The sequence below is a fragment of the Mytilus galloprovincialis genome, chromosome 2, assembly GCF_965363235.1.
Source record: "Mytilus galloprovincialis chromosome 2, xbMytGall1.hap1.1, whole genome shotgun sequence".
Taxonomy (NCBI): Eukaryota; Metazoa; Mollusca; class Bivalvia; order Mytilida; family Mytilidae; genus Mytilus; species Mytilus galloprovincialis.
Window position 1 is genome coordinate 50,680,652 of NC_134839.1, and position 17,632 is coordinate 50,698,283.

General features: G+C 32.0%; 1 protein-coding gene across 1 annotated transcript in view; it reads left to right on the top strand.

Moving 5' to 3' along the window:
- Positions 1-224: 224 nt before the first annotated feature.
- LOC143063799 (uncharacterized) overlaps positions 225-17,632 on the top strand; it is a 154,829-nt gene continuing 137,421 nt past the window's right edge. Inside the window, exons 1-9 of the mRNA XM_076236181.1 lie at positions 225-329; positions 2,516-2,576; positions 4,332-4,494; positions 7,608-7,919; positions 8,400-8,466; positions 9,783-9,850; positions 11,444-11,500; positions 14,251-14,322; positions 15,443-15,673. Coding sequence (XP_076092296.1) covers positions 2,553-2,576; positions 4,332-4,494; positions 7,608-7,919; positions 8,400-8,466; positions 9,783-9,850; positions 11,444-11,500; positions 14,251-14,322; positions 15,443-15,673 — 994 coding nt within the window. The 5' untranslated portion in view covers positions 225-329; positions 2,516-2,552. The remainder of the gene's footprint in view (positions 330-2,515; positions 2,577-4,331; positions 4,495-7,607; positions 7,920-8,399; positions 8,467-9,782; positions 9,851-11,443; positions 11,501-14,250; positions 14,323-15,442; positions 15,674-17,632) is intronic.

Below are 17,632 nucleotides of genomic sequence, written 5' to 3' on the forward strand. Positions count from 1 at the left end.
TCAGGAGACACTTTACGAGTGTTTAATAATATGCTTAGCAGATCGAATATACAGTGTATACAGTAGTTTTAGGAAAATTTGTCCTGTAGAATGAAATTATATTTTTTACGCATAACAAATCGATATATATTTGAGATGTTATGTTTCATGTAACACACAAATTCTGGAGATCGCCTCTGAAACAAGAGAAGACGCCATTTTACGACCTTTCCGGCTTTTCATTGCACACATGGATTTCGTATCTTGTCCCATAATGGAAGTCTGTTTTGAAAAGACATCACAGTGGTAAACAATGTAAAATTATAGAACTAAGCTGAACTTCTACGATGGTGGGTATTCTTGCAAATCTGCATATAAGTTATTATGTTTCAAATATGTTAAACGTTCTAACTTCGCAACCATACTGTATCATAAAATGACATTGGCGATCTCTTCTGATGATCCCCCCGTTAATTTGGAAAATTATATTCAGTGCAAAATATTGAAATTTGAGTTATTGTTGCTAATGAATTTGTGTATGTTATAAATGATGCTCAATCTAAACTAAATGTGTCAAAGCATCACGAATGGCCCGTCTCAAAAAGTTGAAAAATCTGCAATTTCAATAACACATGTGGACACAAACAAGATGGCAGTCTCGCATATCAAAAATCAGCTCAAAATCTGGAGGCGTATAGAAAAATGTCCGTATAACTGTAAATTTCAACATTTTTCAAAGATGTAAACCCTTATTGTTTGCAAAAAATAGCGTAGCGGAACGAAATTTAAACTGGATCTGTAATTCATCATGGTTAGCACACATACCAAAAATTAGCCCAATATTTGAAAGCATTTAGAAAAAAGGTCTGTATAAATGTGATTATCAAAAATTTATCAAAGTCAAAAGCCCGAATTTACAGCAAAAATTAGCAAAGGAGAACGAAACTTAAACTTGATCTGTAACTCATCATGAGTAACCCACATACAAAAAGTCAGCCCAATATCTGAAAGCGTATATAAAAAAGTCTGTATAACTGTGATTTTCAACAATTTATCAAAGTCCATAGCCTGTAATTTCGGCAAAAATTAGCTGAGCGAAACAAAACTTGAACTGGATCTGTAACTCATCTTGGATAACTCACATGCCAAAAAATCGTCCAAATATCTGAAAGCGTTTAGAAAAAAAGTCCGTATAACTGTGATTTTAAACAATTTATCAAAGTCCAAAGCCCGTAATTTTGGCAAAATAGCGGAGCATAACGAAACTTCCACTTGATCTGTTACTCATCATGGTTAACTAACATACCAAAAATCGGCCCAATATCTGAAGGCGTTTAGAAAAAAACTCCGTATAATGGTTTGTTGCGGAATGATGGAATGACGGAATGACGGAATTCCGGACAAGGGTAAAACTATATGGCACCGACAACTTCGTTGCGGGGACATAAAAAATGCCAGCAACATTGAAACAATAACTTTAATTTGTGTAAGCATTGGAATATTGCATTGACTAGTATTACACTGTTTTTACATGATGTAAACAAATAATGATATGAACTAGTTGCAATGCATTATTTTGAATTCCCAGTGAACAAAATCCCGACATTTACATATGTTAAATCAACTCGACAATTTCACTCCTTTAACGTATTAAATGTACAACAATAGGTTTTTTTCAAGACGTTTTCAAAGCAAATTGTGAATATACATAAAAAAGATATAGTCACCTGCATTTTCAAGTTTGTTCCCATTTAAAAGCAAAAGTATAAACAAAAACCCAGAATAACTTATCAAAGGTTCAAATATGGAAGAAAAAAAAAAAAACACCTTCCAACTCGTGATAGAACAAGACTGATAACTATCGTCTACGCGAATTCTAAAATTAGTGTGTTGTTCGGTTTTTTCGTTAAATATTTTTTGGTAATTAAATTCTTCGATGAGTTTATTCTTCAAATATAAATAATAGTAAATTACATTAATAAATTATAACATAAACTCTTCATTGAAAAGATATAGTTGCATTTCTAACATTACTGTCATTAGCAAAGGGAGTAAGAACCAATGAATTCAAATATAATTCACAAATATACAAAGCAATGTATGTTCACAAACATATTTCAATCGTAGGATTATTGTTTATTGCAATGTGTATAAATGCAAGTAAATGTCAACTCCAATCATACCATATCTCCTCATTTCTATATTTATATGAACCTTCATACATTTGTAGTTATGAAGAATATATATATATATATATATGAATAAGTTCAACTACAAAACCTGGGCTATTTAGTTGGAAGAGGTTTTTCATCATTAACATGATGTAAGTGTAAACAAGAAGACGGCATTATTTTTATTCAGATATCTGTAATTTTACTTGATGTGCATTCACAAGTCACTATTTAAATCTTTTTTCATATTAAACAAACAATTTTTAAAACTCGAACAAACGTTGTATACAAATTAGCACACTATGTTTATATATGTTTTTCTATAATAATACATGAAATTTAATTGCTTTAATCATAACTTGCAGATGTAGCTTCACAATTGAAGACAGGAATTCAACAGATATGTTGTTCAAACTATTGATGCTGGTAAGTCACCGAAGTTTTATCAGTGTAATCTAAAACATTCGTTGTTATATTTGTTATTCTCGTGGGATTTTGTCTGATGCTTGGTCCGTTTCTGTGTGTTACATTGTAGTGTTGTGTCGTTGTTCTCCTCTTATATTTGATGCGTTTCCCTCAGTTTTAGTTTGTTACCCCATTTTTGTTTTTTGTCGATGGATTTATGAGTTTGAACAGCGGTATACTACTGTTGCCTTTATTTGTGTGTATGATTGTTCTTATATGATTGATAACTCGAGTTTTAATGACTGTTTTGTTGATGGATGAACATGAAACCACTGTCCAAATCTGAAGCACAAATACATATTCAACAGCGAATATACCTTGTCAATACAAAGCACTACAATATGCGGAAGAAATTGAAATGGAAGTTTCCTTTAAATTTGCAGCCTTTTAAATGTGAAAGTCATTGACAAAGATTTCAAATATTCCAAAAAGTGTCTTAGTCTTGCACATTTTAATAAATACTTGAATCGATAGATATAGGCAACAGTAATTTACATTTGTTTAAAACTCATAGATAACAGACAAGACTTAGCGAATCGTAGGAACTCCAAACTCAGAGGTTAAGAACATTATTTAAATTGTATTTAGTTGGTTTTTTTAACGACATTATACATTTATTCACTAAACATGCTTGATACATTGTTACTTCAAGAAACCAAGCTTTTCTTGATGTATCCTGTAATATTTCACTGATTACCCAGGTAAGTAATCAGCTGCTGGTATATATGTAAAAATTATATGAACAAATTTCTTGAAATACAATTGTACAACATTTTAATACATTATGTTTTTTAATCTGTTCAATCGCCTATACTTCTTTTTAGTGACTTTATAAGATTTTTGATTCGAGCGTCACTGATGATTCTTATGTAGACGAAACGCGCGTCTAGCGTAAATATTAAATTTTATTCCTGGTATATATGATGAGTTTATTCAGTAATGGATTAAATCTCATTGGTCTGTCTTCGTTACATCTTTTAAAATACAGTTAGTTAATAGTAAGGTTCTCATTTAGTTGTTAAATACGCATCCATTTCATAACACAAGTTATGGGTACAGTTTTATCTTAACAAATTGACTTATATAATATGTTTGTTGAAAAGCTTGAAGCCTCAATGTAATTTCCTTTCCAGATCAGTTTCTGTTTTTGGGATATTTTTCTAAATATGTATATCTGCTATCCACTTATTCTTGCAGTCTAGTTTTTGCAAAATAAAATGTTAAAATTTTAAAAATAATGGTTTTATTATCAAAATTACCTGTTTACTTATTTCTGTGAAAATAGTAGTTTTTTTTCGTTTGTCCACCACCTTATATTACCCAACATTTAAGGTAAATGCTTCTCTATAAAATTCAGGGATGTGTTTGATATTATTCTAGAATGTTCTTTTTTCAAAATTCATTTTAAAAATCAACCAACTAATACCAAACACACAAAGATATTTCAAAGAATTAACTTCCACTTTTAAATATCATTACTAATGAGTTTACTTACCCAAGATGCTTTCAGAGACATGAAATAACTATGTATATATTTCATTGTTGAGCTTTTTTATTGTATCAACGGCGACTATTTCGATTATCTATTTGCGTATTTTTTGTTATTGTTTGTGTTTTTTCTCTCTCCATACTTTCATTTTTATTTAAGAATGGTGACATATATTAGATTGTGAGAGAACACGATTCCGTCATACTAAAATGCTTGCTTTATTTTAGATACATTTATGTGTATCATTTCCGCTGAAATGCCCAGAACCTGCGCAATGGGCACTGCGTGCCAATAGTCACTGTGCAGATCCGTCAAAATACTTTTGTCTAAAGAATGATCTTATCAAGGGATATTCTGAAAACTGTACAAGATCAGATTTTCAACAACCAGGTAATCAATTTTAGCGTATATCGATACTGTCTTAACTACACTACAATAATAACAAACACAAAGCAATGCATTTAGCCGTGCAGACTAACATAGCCGGCGTTTAATGTATATTTTTATATTATAAATACATATATGAAATACAAATACATTCCAAATGAGGTACACAGAAAGAATAAACGTCTGAAACAAGTTTACTTTGAATCAACAATAGCCCATATCTCTATTCTATCTATGTATGTATGAATAGATATCCGTCTTTAACGTAACCTCGCCGCCCAGGAAAAACCACCAATACATTACTCAAGAAAATTGATATGGAAACCTGTGTTCGGAGCAAGTGCAAGGCACGCATTGATGCCAAACTTCATAAAAAACAACAAAATAATATATAATATCAAATATTATGAAATATTGAAGTTTATGTATGACTACAGGACCAACTGCCCCTTGCATAGATGTGATCTGACTAATTATAGAAGCAAGAAACCTCGCCGAAACGTGTATTTCTCCTTTACCTATTTTGTGTTTAATTATAATTAATGTATCTAACAATTTGGAAAGTCGCCTTTCCGTGACTGAAACCATGCCTTTGTCAAATTGCCATACTAAACCCAACCATACCACATTTTGGCTAGGTGTCCAATCGCATTTATCTTCTGCTATAGAAAACCCAGAAGCCTCAGTACTTTCTGAACAACTATGCTAGTGTCCTGGGCCTTACTTATCTCGTCAAACCCGCCTAAGCCATCGTTTAAATACTTGATAATTTTCAAACCTGAATTTCGTAAATATTTAATAATACACCTTACAACTTTGGTGAATATATAACTACCAGTAGATATACCAAATGGTAAAACCTTGAAGACGTAACATTTTGTTTCACGATTTTTGACCCAAGAAAACCTACATATGTCTTGTGTGGTTCGAATATCTCTACATGATGGTAGGCCGATCTCAAATTGTAAGTAAGGCAGTAATCTCCCTTCTTAGACATTTGACTGGCTACACTTGCATCTTCGTATTTAAATTTGAATTTATGAAGATGTGGGTTAATGTGTCTACAATCTAAAACTAATCTTAATTTGTTTTTATTGTTAGCTACCGTCAACGGATTGACCACTTTAGGTTTACATAAAAAAAATATGCATTCTAATTCTATCAACTTTAAAATCTCATTTTCTACGAAATCTGATTTTTCTAACGACGATTTGTTGTTATTAAAAAATACTTCACTTGGCTCTGAGTGAAAAGGTATTTTATATCCATGTTCTATGATATCAATAACTGTCTCATTAGCGCAAATAATTTTTCGCCAATAATCAATTGAACTTCTTAATTTACCGATAGTTAAATTACATGAAACTATAGCATTTTCTCTACAAAAATTAACAGATAAATCATTATCAAATAATCTAGTACTTATCTTATCAGACTTTTCTTTCTGAGTTTGCCAACCCTGTTTATAATGGTCTGACCTCCAATGTCCTGATAAAACAAACTCATAACATTTTCCGGGTCGATGCACCACAGGAATGTTAACTGTACTCTGTTGATTAACTGAGCTGAATCGGGTAGACTGTTGGGCACTGTAAGGAGTTGTACGTGTCTTAAACTTTTTGTCGATCTTCATTTTTGTCGACGCTTTGTTTTCTGCTTGTATTATGCGTTTTTCGTCTTCTGAATCATCTGCTAGGCTATTTTATACAACACACCTTACTGTCCCTTTGGTATCTTTCGTCCCTCTTTTGTACACGGTATCTGTTCTCCATCCGTTCTCAGACTGATCCGCGAGCTTAATAATTTTTTGTCGATGCTTAGGAATGTCCAAACCTTCACAAATGTTCCTCATCGCGCCCTCTGTACTTTCGTTGTTGTCCTGTGTTTCTGTTAGAAGACTTCTGGCCTCTTTCGTCTTGTTGGCGATTTCTCGTGTTGACCTTGAACTGCTCTTCGTTTCCCTTTCGCTTGAAAACGTAATTTTCAGTGTTCATCTGCTGTATTTTTGACATCTGAGTTTCTGATAGTTGCCTCTGGGTTTCATGTACGGATCTCTGCAAACGTGTCTAAACGACTAATTATTAATCTGTCGATGCTCTGCAGTATCTCGTTTTGGTTCTGGCTCATAGCGTCTTTAATTTTCTGGTCGATGAGCATGTTTTTTTCTGCCGGCTCCGACATGTTTAGTGTTAAACTTCTGCGGCTAGATTAATTTTCAATCACAAGAAAATTAAAAACCCGATTTCACCTCATTAACATAAGAATACTTATTGACACAGTCCAAATGATTGGTCCACGTAACCACGTGTACAACTACACATAACAAAAACCGCCGAATACATTGTGTTCTTAAAAAAACGTTCTTTTTAGACAACATTTCTTCATTTGAAGGAAATGTATTGTCAGTATACGTCAAAAGCTTTGATTTGAATGTCCAAAATAAATTAGCCAACTGTACTTTCATATTAATTGAAGCACGTTAAGATTTTAAACCGAAACATACACTTTCATCTATAGTGCAAGTTCTATTGAACATTTTCTTATTAAAGAGTGGCGACAGATATCAGGGGGACATTCAAACTCCTATGTCGAAAACGAACAGACAATGCCATGGCTAAATAAGAAAAAAAAAGACAAATAGACAAACAGTATAGTACACATAACACCAAATAAAAACACGAACCCCAAAAGATGACTTGAGGTGATCTCAGGTACTCCAGAAGGTAAGCAGATCCTTCTATATATGTGGCACCCGTCATGTTGCTCATGATATTACAAACCCGGTGATAATTCTATAAAGTATAAGTATAAATCACTCTAAACTATAGATTTTAACACAGCTTATTGACAAACTCTTGATTCAAATATGAATAAGTCAAAAGATAATCATAGGTTCTGTAAAGTAGGCAGTGTTGCCATTGAGTGGTTAAAATCCTAAAACCAAATAGACATTCTCCCGTCATGAGAATGTCTCAAACAGTGTGTGTACTTTGAGCATTGTTGGAAAACAGAAACCATTTTATAAAATAACGGACATGCACTTCATTGCTGGATCAAATATAACAGAAAAGATCTAGTGAAGAAAGTAATGAAATGTATTAATTTGATAATTACAGGTAGAAAAGCAGTTCTTCGTGGAGGAATAGATGCAGAAATATGTTCTGTAGAAAGATATCAACCATTCCCGATCAAGTTTTTCACAAATACTAGTACCAACTGCATGTTTTTAAAATCCTTTTGCAAAGAAGAAGGACAAGTTGTATATGACCCTGGAAATCGCAACACTGATATTACCTGCAGTTGTGACTACAGACGTGGTTATGCTTTCTTGGTTAAACCAAACACACCATGCTTTTGTAAACCATTACAAGAAGATTGTTCCTGCTTCTTGAAGACATGCTCAAATACCAGTCATATACTTACAGCAGGTAGACTCATTTGTAAAATTTAGAAATGTGCGGTTTTGATATATCTGAGTAGATATTTGATATTTTTCAGTTCTCTTGTTTACAGTTGTACAATAGTAATGTTGTACTTTGACCGTAAACGTTTTCAAAATGTATTATTGTACCCTCAAATGTGTAAATAAAGTGGGTCATTTGATACTTATATTGCACATGTTGAATTGGGGAACTTATTGTTATAGAACGTATACATTGCGAGTAAACATGCATTTCATTTTAAGTTGGAATATTGAAATATACATGTTTTCCCGAAATATTACATCTTATTTAATAGCAATGTAAGTATCGCATATGCGTATTTTTAAAGGATCCTTTTGGCGCAAAATATTATAAATATTTTGATTTATTATCAATAACTGGTTTTTTTTATACAATGTAATTAACAAATATCACAAAAAGCGAACATGACTTAAGTAACTGATTAATCTTTCTTTATGCTTGTAGATTACCAATGTATATTTGAAACAAATAATTCTAGGGAAATACAATGTACACCTACAACAAATGAGAAGTAAGTCATATATACTTCTGTGTGATTCATATTTTCTGACACCAGCGGAGTTTTTATTTGTATTCTCATATGATGTAAAAACGGTAATAGTTTACCAAAACTAGCCTGTATTGTATAATTAATTCTTCAGTTGTAGCATAACAAGCCGTAATGGTCCGTTTGATCTAAATATTGCAGTCAGTTTTGAATACGTTTTTCGCTAAGTATTAAACAATTGTCTTCTCTCACCGCATTTTCTAGCTCAACAGGATCAACACTTCGCCCGTCGTATTTAGGTTCAATTACAGTTTTTTAATAAAGCATTTGTCATTAGTTTGAATAAAGTGGTGGCTATGGTGTTCTGTTTTTGTGTTTGGTTGTATGTGTTCCACTTCTTTGATGTATTTGTCTATAAGGATTGTGTAATGCAGATTAATTAAGTTTTCAGATTTGACAAAATTGTATTCACTATATAAAAGCAACAAATGCTTTTACAAGTAGCAGGATCAATGCTGTTGCAGGTTATATCATGTTTTGTACGCGTTTTGATCACCTGAATCATTGTTTACCTCATATTGTATTTAGACAGTATTCTGTTCTGTATGAGGCATTGCACTGACAAAGTCTATTACATTGTCTCACTACACAAAGTATCTTGTGTCTTGCATGTCGGTGTTGTAAATACATGATGATAATGATGGAAGTTTTTAACGACCTTGACAAGTTATATTGCCCTTGCCCGGTCGGCCCTGGCTTCCGCCTTTTTAGGCATTTAAATAATTAATGTTTTTACCATATGCTTATTGATATAATTTAGAATGCAAAAATGGAAAATAAAATAAAATGTGAAAACATTTGAATGATTTTGATAGAATAATCAATTAAATAAATAGATTGATGAATAATTAAATAAATAAAAAATATGATGAATAAAAATAAATAAAGGAAAAGAAATATAGAAATGTAGTTTTTTTAATAATTTTTTTTTATATAGTAAACCAAATAGAAATAAAAAAAATAGATAAAAAAATACATCTGGGTAACTGAATAATATTTAAAAATGATGAACTGTTGTTTACATATTGGTGTGTAATACCTTTAAACGTTTCAAATTGATAAAATTACATTTATACATCATTGCTTTAATATACCAATAACAGAAACTAAAATCTATTGATATATTTTTAGTTATTCAAAATTAAAACAAATAACTATACGTGAACATAATGACACATTTGATTTTTTGTTTTTTTGTGTGCTTTTTTTTTTACTCTAAGAAAACAGTTTTTGAAAATATATCCAAATATATAACAATGTTTTACATCGATATATTACAGAGATAGCAGTAGAAGAAGTCAAAATATTAAAGCTGATAACACTGTGGAAAACAATATGTCTATTCTTGGTGAGTAATGTATATTTTTTTTTTCGTTCTGTATCTATAGTTCATCGTTATACACAAACCTAGACCTACTTATAAATTTATACAAGAAATAGCCTCTAAGATTCTATCAAACTGAGCTCACCATTAAAGTATGATTTGTGGAGTGATTGTTTATGAGATAACCATCTCCCAAAGTTCAACTATAGTAGACGTAATCAAGTGTAGGCAACCATGCGTGCGGGCTTCAACAATGAGATTTTTTTTTAAAATCGGCTATTAAACGATTTACGAGAAACAAGTATTACAGATGTTAGCCACTTAACTACAGAATCCTCACTTGGGACAGTCACATAAAGACTTAAAATGTTTGTGGGCGCTCGAATTCCCTAACCTTAGCAAAAAGTTATCAAAGGTACCAGGATTATAATTTAGTACGGCAGACGCGCATTTCGTCTACATAAGACTCATCAGTGACGCTCATATCAAAATATTATCAAGCCAAACAAGTACAAAGTTGAAGAGCATTGAGGATCTAAAATTCCAAGAAGATGTGCCAAATACGGCTAAGGTTATCCATGCCTGGGATAAAGAAAATCCTTAGTTTTTCGGAAAATTCAAAGTTTTTTAAACGGGAAATTTATAAAAATGACCACATAATCGATATTCATGTCAACACCTAAGTGCTGACTACTGGGCTGGTGATACCCTCGGGGACGAAACGTCCACCAGCAGTGGCATCGACCCAGTGGTGTAAAAAGTTATCAAAGGTACCAGGATTATAATTTAGTACGCCAGACGCGCGTTTCGTCTACATAAGACTCATCAGTGACGCTCATATCAAAATATTATTTAGCCAAACAAGTACAAAGGTGAAGAGCATTGAGGATCTCAAATTCCAAAAAGTTGTGCCAAATACGGTTACGGTTATCCATGCCTGGGATAAGAAAAATCCTTAGTTTTTTGAAAAAAAGTTTTGTAAACGGAAAGTTTATAAAAATAACCACATAATTGATATTCAGGTCAAAACCGAAATGCTGACTACTGGGCTGGGCTACTAGACAGTTATGTAACAGCTCATCATAAAAAACCTATACAAATCAGAATAAAATGGCTTAACTAATTAGATCTATACAAAGAAGAAAAACATCAAGCTTGAACACAGACGTAACGTGGCAAGGTACTTCTACCTCCATAACAACAACATTAAATTAGACACAATGTACAGACCTGAGAGTACCATCAGTTACAACAAATAAACAAAAAAACGTAGCTTAGACTAAAATATTAATCAGTACACATTCAACATCCAATGGATTAAGTGTTTTTAAAGACTTCATAAACAGTCAGAGAAAGCCATGACAGAACTGACGTTTTGAAATTGTTACCAGAAACATACACTTAGTCTTGTTTTGTTTGTAAGAAATTGATAAATATAGCAACAAGTTGTGCTTGGCTAATATAATTATGTCCTTTCTCTATCATGTCTATACTTGACTAGTTGATACGCATTAAATACAAACATCAATTTTTTTTATGTTTACAGTAGGTCTTACAGATATCTCGACAAAAAAATCTTTTGTTATAAATGAGTTTTTTTTCTATATATATTTTTAGCCCATTGGAACAAACGTGCAGCAACCATTGTAACAGTGTTTCTACTGTTCCTATCTGGTATGTAATTCAAAAGTTTTCATACTATCAGCAACGTGGTATGTCCATTATAGTGGTCTACTGATATATTTTGCTTGGTAATCTCTTGTGACGATTTATCAAAATTTGATTTGAGAAGTGTCTTTTGATAGCTCTTTTAACGTAATAGATTAATAGACATCGTAATGGTTTGTCAATCAAACTATAGTAATTAGCTATTGATCATAGAACAAAATATTCAGCACAAAGGACCAACCCGTGGTAAAATTAACCATTTTTTCAATAGCAACGAGAAACTAGAAACAAGTATTTATCTTACCTCCTATACATTTCTAGGAATATGATTGGTTAAAAGCGTCCTCGTGGAAACCGTGTATATTTGATATTAGTTTAGTAGGGAGGCGGGGCTTATTTCATACACGGTTAGTAGTGGAGTTACGTCCCTTTATATTCCATATAAGGTAGTAGGTAGGCGGGGCTTATTTCATACACGGTTAGTAGTGGTGTTACGTCCCTTTAGAAACACAAAACAGTACTGAGAAAAAATCTTGAAGGTTTCAACAGACGAAGAAATTGATGATTAAGATTGAAATAAATTCATAAAACACTAAAAATCTAACAAGTTGTCATTGTTGGCATCTGTTTTTGTAGGATCAATGGAGTAGTTTCTTAATCATGTTATTACTAACTGTAATGAAGACTTGCTCATTTTGATAGGTCACTGGTCTAAATTTTACACGTTAAGATAGTCGGTAAGATAAATTCGTTACATAGTGTGCTAGTGACGTAATACGGTATATATAGGGTCAGTAAATTCCATATAGGGATTCGAGCTTCGCTCTCACCCCATATGGAATTTACTGACCCCATATATACCGTATTAAGTCACTAGCACACTATGTAACTAATAATATTTCTTTGAGACACGAAAAAATACATATATATATAGAGAGAGAGAGAGATTCTACCACTGCATCGAGTGTAATACGATATTTATCCACTCGAGACAGTTAAATTTTCAAATTTAAACCAAGAGGCTTGCCCGAGCGTTTTAAATATTTAAAATTTAACTGTCGAGAGTGGATAAATATCGTATTACACGAGATTTGGTGGTGGAATCTGTTTCTCTAATGGTTTTCTACCAGTATGCAGGCAAACTTATTCCTTCTTTACGAATGATCTGCAAAAAGATGTGTTCTTTCTATGTGACTTCATCAGGTATGGTCGCCTTTTTGCATGCGTCACAATAGGAAATTCAAAGGAAAGCAAGGCAATTCGACGTCATAATCGGATTTTAACCAATGAAGTACTGAGATCAAATGAACCACACGTTGATTAAATTTTGTTTATACAATGGGTGCAGAAAGGGACAAATTGACGAAGAATTAGAGAAATATATATATATATATATATATATATATAATTCGTCTAAACATCAGCCCAACAATGTAAGACCTGTAAATTTGCTTTCGCAAATTTTTAGTTCTTCCCTCTCCGGGATTCGAACTCATGCTATTGAGATATCGCCGTTCACTGTATCTGACACGCTTGACCACTCGGCCACCTAGGTTTCACGATAATAACATGATTAAAGCTTTCGGTGGCTGGGTGTTACCTTTCCTCGACAGTTTTAATCTAGCGTCGTAATACATGGTTGTTTTGTGGTCAACGGCGCTGGACACGGCGAATGCGGTGTAGGCAGTGTTTCTTTTCCTTTAAACATTGTTGGATTTGCAAGCATAACAAACCAGGTATTCATAGACTATTCTCAACCAATGTATCCAAACTTTAATCTTATAATAAGTTACTTCGTTTTAACAAGTTCTTTTTGTGTTTCTTGAATCGTATTTACAACAATATAAAATTTTAACTGCCTATTTGTTTTCATTGTTGTGTATTTGTAATGCTTGAAATAAGAATTGATTGATGACTTTTGAACAGGGTATACTACTGTTGCCTTTATTTACATCCAGAGAGATCATATCTTTTTTGTTTGTTTTTGATATTGTCTGTACAGAGTTAACAAATGATAATTTGAATCGTGAGTGAATTTATCTGATCTTCTCAAAGATGAGAGTAATATAACACATCCAGACATGTTTTAAACGCAAAAAATTAGTGCCCTATATGGAAACACCTTTTTTCAATAAATGATAACGAGCAATGTATTTTTGTATTTAGTGATCATTATGTACTGTTTGTATTTAGTTATCATTATGTACTGTTTGTATATAGTTATCATTATGTACTGTTTGTATTTAGTTATCATTATGTACTGTTTGTATTTAGTTATCATTATGTACTGTTTGTATTCATGAATCAATAAATAAGAGGATGATATTACTTTACGTATCATTTAAGAGGAAAAATGCACACAAACTGCTGTTTTTTTTATTAGAGTATGAATGATTCTCTATCTTATACTTATAGCGACACTTAGTTCAATACCAATTATGTGGTCATTTTTATAAATTTTCTGATACAAAACTTTAAATTTTTCGAAAAACTAAGGATTTTCTTGTCCCAGGAATAGATTACCTTAGCCGTATTTGGCACAACTTTTTGGAATTTTGGATCCTCAATGATCTTCAACTTTGTACTTTGTTTGGCCTTATAACTTTTTTGATATGAGCGTCACTGATGAGTCTTATGTAGATGAAACGCGCGTCTGGCGTACTCAATTATAATCCTGGTACCTTTGATAACCATTGTCATAGGAACGGAAATGATTAACTGTATGCCATTTCATTTCCTTTTCTTTTTTTTTTAAGGTATATTGCTGGCCTTGTCCGTTTTATTTAGAACTACAATCGAAAGATTCATATGGAGCCACTGCTGTAAAGGTAGGTTCTCATGTTAGCATTTAAAAATTGAATGATTCAGTTATTCAAAGACAAATGATTATAGAAGTATATGATACTAGGGGTTTTGGGCCTTGCTAACTACAACAAAGAGTTCGTAATATTTTATTTTGAAAATATTTGAAACTGAATATTTTGTATTTAATCTATTGCAGTTTTGTTTTTATAATTATTATTTTTCAAACGTTAAATTGATTTCAATGATATTTGTTTGATAATTCCGTTGAGACAATAATACATGTTCAAAGTGAATAATTGGACTTCACTGCACCGCCTTCGACTAATAAGAAACTAAATCGCCTTGTTGGCAAACACAAGAAAGCAATCTGTAATTCCGTCGTCTCTATAATTTTCACACACCGTGATGGTCGATGATTAAAAGATTTTTCTTGTTTTCTTGTTGAAAATATTCATTTAATCTTAGAAAAAAAACATCGATAAATTCTTCACAAGTTACTATAATTGAAAAAAAGCACGAGCTTTAATGCCGCTGATTCCTTGGTCTGGTTCCGTTTAACTTTTTTCCGTGTCGGTTATATTAGGTCTTTCAAAGTTTTAATTTAGATTGACATTTTGGGTTTTCAAATAGTTTGTCTCGAGCATCACTAACGTGCAATTGGTTATCGTATCTGGTTCAGTACAATCGAGCCGGTAATCTTAGTTTAGAATGTGTGAGAGCATCCTTTAACACATACATTGTAACCTGTAAATGCCATCTATAAGATAAGACTTGTGTTATGAATATACATTAATTAATTATGTAAAATTTGAAAGATCCGTATGATTGCTTTTAAGGTACAAACATTGAGTAATAAATGGTAACACATGTTGAATGAAAGTAATGCTTAACCGTTAAGCATTTAGTAAAAATAACAAAATATTAAAAACTTTGTTGGAGGTATATCTGATGTATGATTATAAAATTGTATAAAAAGCTTGGTAAAAAAAATAATTGCATGGCTATGCGAAACAGACTGGTTTGTGAAATAAAAAAATATCATAAAAGAAATGAGTAAGCTCAGTGAGATTGAGATGAAAATACCTTATTTAATTGATGACAAACGCTAAAATGCAATACTCATATAAAATATCTTTTTTGCAGTGCACTTTACTAGTGAAAACGCAGATACAATTACATCATTCGAAGGAGGCACATTCGCGTTAAAATATGAAACATCTCAACGACAAGCTGATGTTAAAATCTACAAAGATGGCACTCTTATCAAATCTGCTAAAACGTTCCTTATTTTAAATGTAAAAAATGAGAATAAAGGAGTGTATTATGCAGAGTGCCATTGTGTTAGAAGTGAATATACTTCATTGACCGTTCTACGTAAGTATGTTATGCATATATACCTTTCTCAATCATCGAAAATATTACTACATCTCCTTGTTTGAAACTTACAATGTAAAACTTCGACTGTTTTGAAGCCGGTAATGAATTTAAAGTTAAAGGAGTAGGTCCGGTAAGGACCAATTTTGGCCTCAAATTTCAGGTTCATCTGACGAAAGATTTTGACCACTTTTTAAACACTGAAGTGTCTATTTCATTTGAATCAATTAGTTTATATGGAAGATTTTAACTGATTTTTTCATTAAAAACGATCCGATTCAAGTTCAAATATGAAAAATCAACCAAATATGCCAAAAAATGTCAATTTTCAGATGTTTTTTTGTCAAAAATAAAAGTGGCCGCATCCGTGTTCATCCTCAACCTTTATATATGTTATGTACTATCATAAAATACAACTTACATTTCAATATTAAGGATGAACACGAATGCGGCCACTTTCGTTTGACACGAAAACTGTCTAAAATTTAACTAAAATGCTAGAATTGTGAAGATTTCAGTAATTTTGCATGACTTTATGGTGCTAGTACCCGATATAGGTACATTTTATTGTCAAAAACAGCTCATATTTATGTAGCAGAAGCATTCTACTGTCTAATAAATAACTAAAAGTTAACATTTTAACAATTTTGTAAAACTGCTATATTTTGGGGCCAAAAAGGGGTCTTACTGGACCTACTCCTTTGATGGTGCAAATATATTTCTGAATTTAAAGAAATAAAAAAAAACGTTTTGGGGAAAACTTTTTATAGTTATTTTTACAATTCCCATCTTCTGATTTGAGGAAACCTGAAGCATGCATATTATAATTTTGCTATTTAGCCTAAAATATCTTCAGTTGACAGTTGGTATATCAGCTCTCTTATATTAACGGGGCACACGCTTCGAGATACATAAAAAGATAAAATTATGAATTTTGTTTTAATCATTAATGAAAGTTAAATAATAATACGCAATTAGCAGTCAGTATGGTCCATCTTTTGTCAAAATAAGATAGAAACATCGATGATGAATTATTCACTTTTGTTACTTTACGATTGAAATCAAACAGACATAGACAAATCCATTTGAACGTTGTCCATATATCTATTTATATTTATTTTTATGTATATATCGTGTTATGTGACCGTTAGTTGTTTTCGATGTCATCTCGATAGTTAATTATATGGTTTTAGACTAAAATACACGGGAAACAAAGCTACATATCCTCGAGCCCCTGCCCTGTAAATTGTTTATTTTATACTTTTTCTAATTTAAATAAATAGTTTACATTGTTATAAATCTAATATAAGAATTAGAGTTGAATCGATGAACATAAATTTGACAGCTAGTGCCCCTTTAAGGCATTTTTGCAACTGCATAACGAGCATTTGTTTATTTACTCTTACAGCGTTAGTATTCGAAACTCTACAAAGCTATTCAAATTCTGCCATTAACTCTCAACTCTTTAACTTAGCATAAACACAAGCGTTTAGTAAATATAAAAATAAGAAGATATGGTATAACTGCCAATGAGACAACTCTTTATTGGAGACTAAATGATATGGAAGCATGTATATCCTACACAGACTTGTAAAACGTCACCTGTGTCTGACCAGAAAGTTGAAGGACCAGGCATATGTCAAATAAGTCGTCCTTTTTCTAAAATAAATCATCGGAAGGTACCAAGGCCTTGTTGATAAATATTCCGTATCAACTTTACAAATAATTGATGATGGTCTTATTGCATATATTCTGCGTATTGACGTTGTTTATAATCTTAATAACGTGCAATATTGTCATTTTTTTGGTCTTTGTTCTATTATTAATATCACTTTTACTGTTTGGTCTGTTTTGGTGATATCCATTTAACGTGGCTCGGTACTTATGTATCCTGTCAATCTGTTGTTTGAATTATCTTTCATTTTTGCTGGTGTGCTTTGTACGTGTGCTATTTTGTGT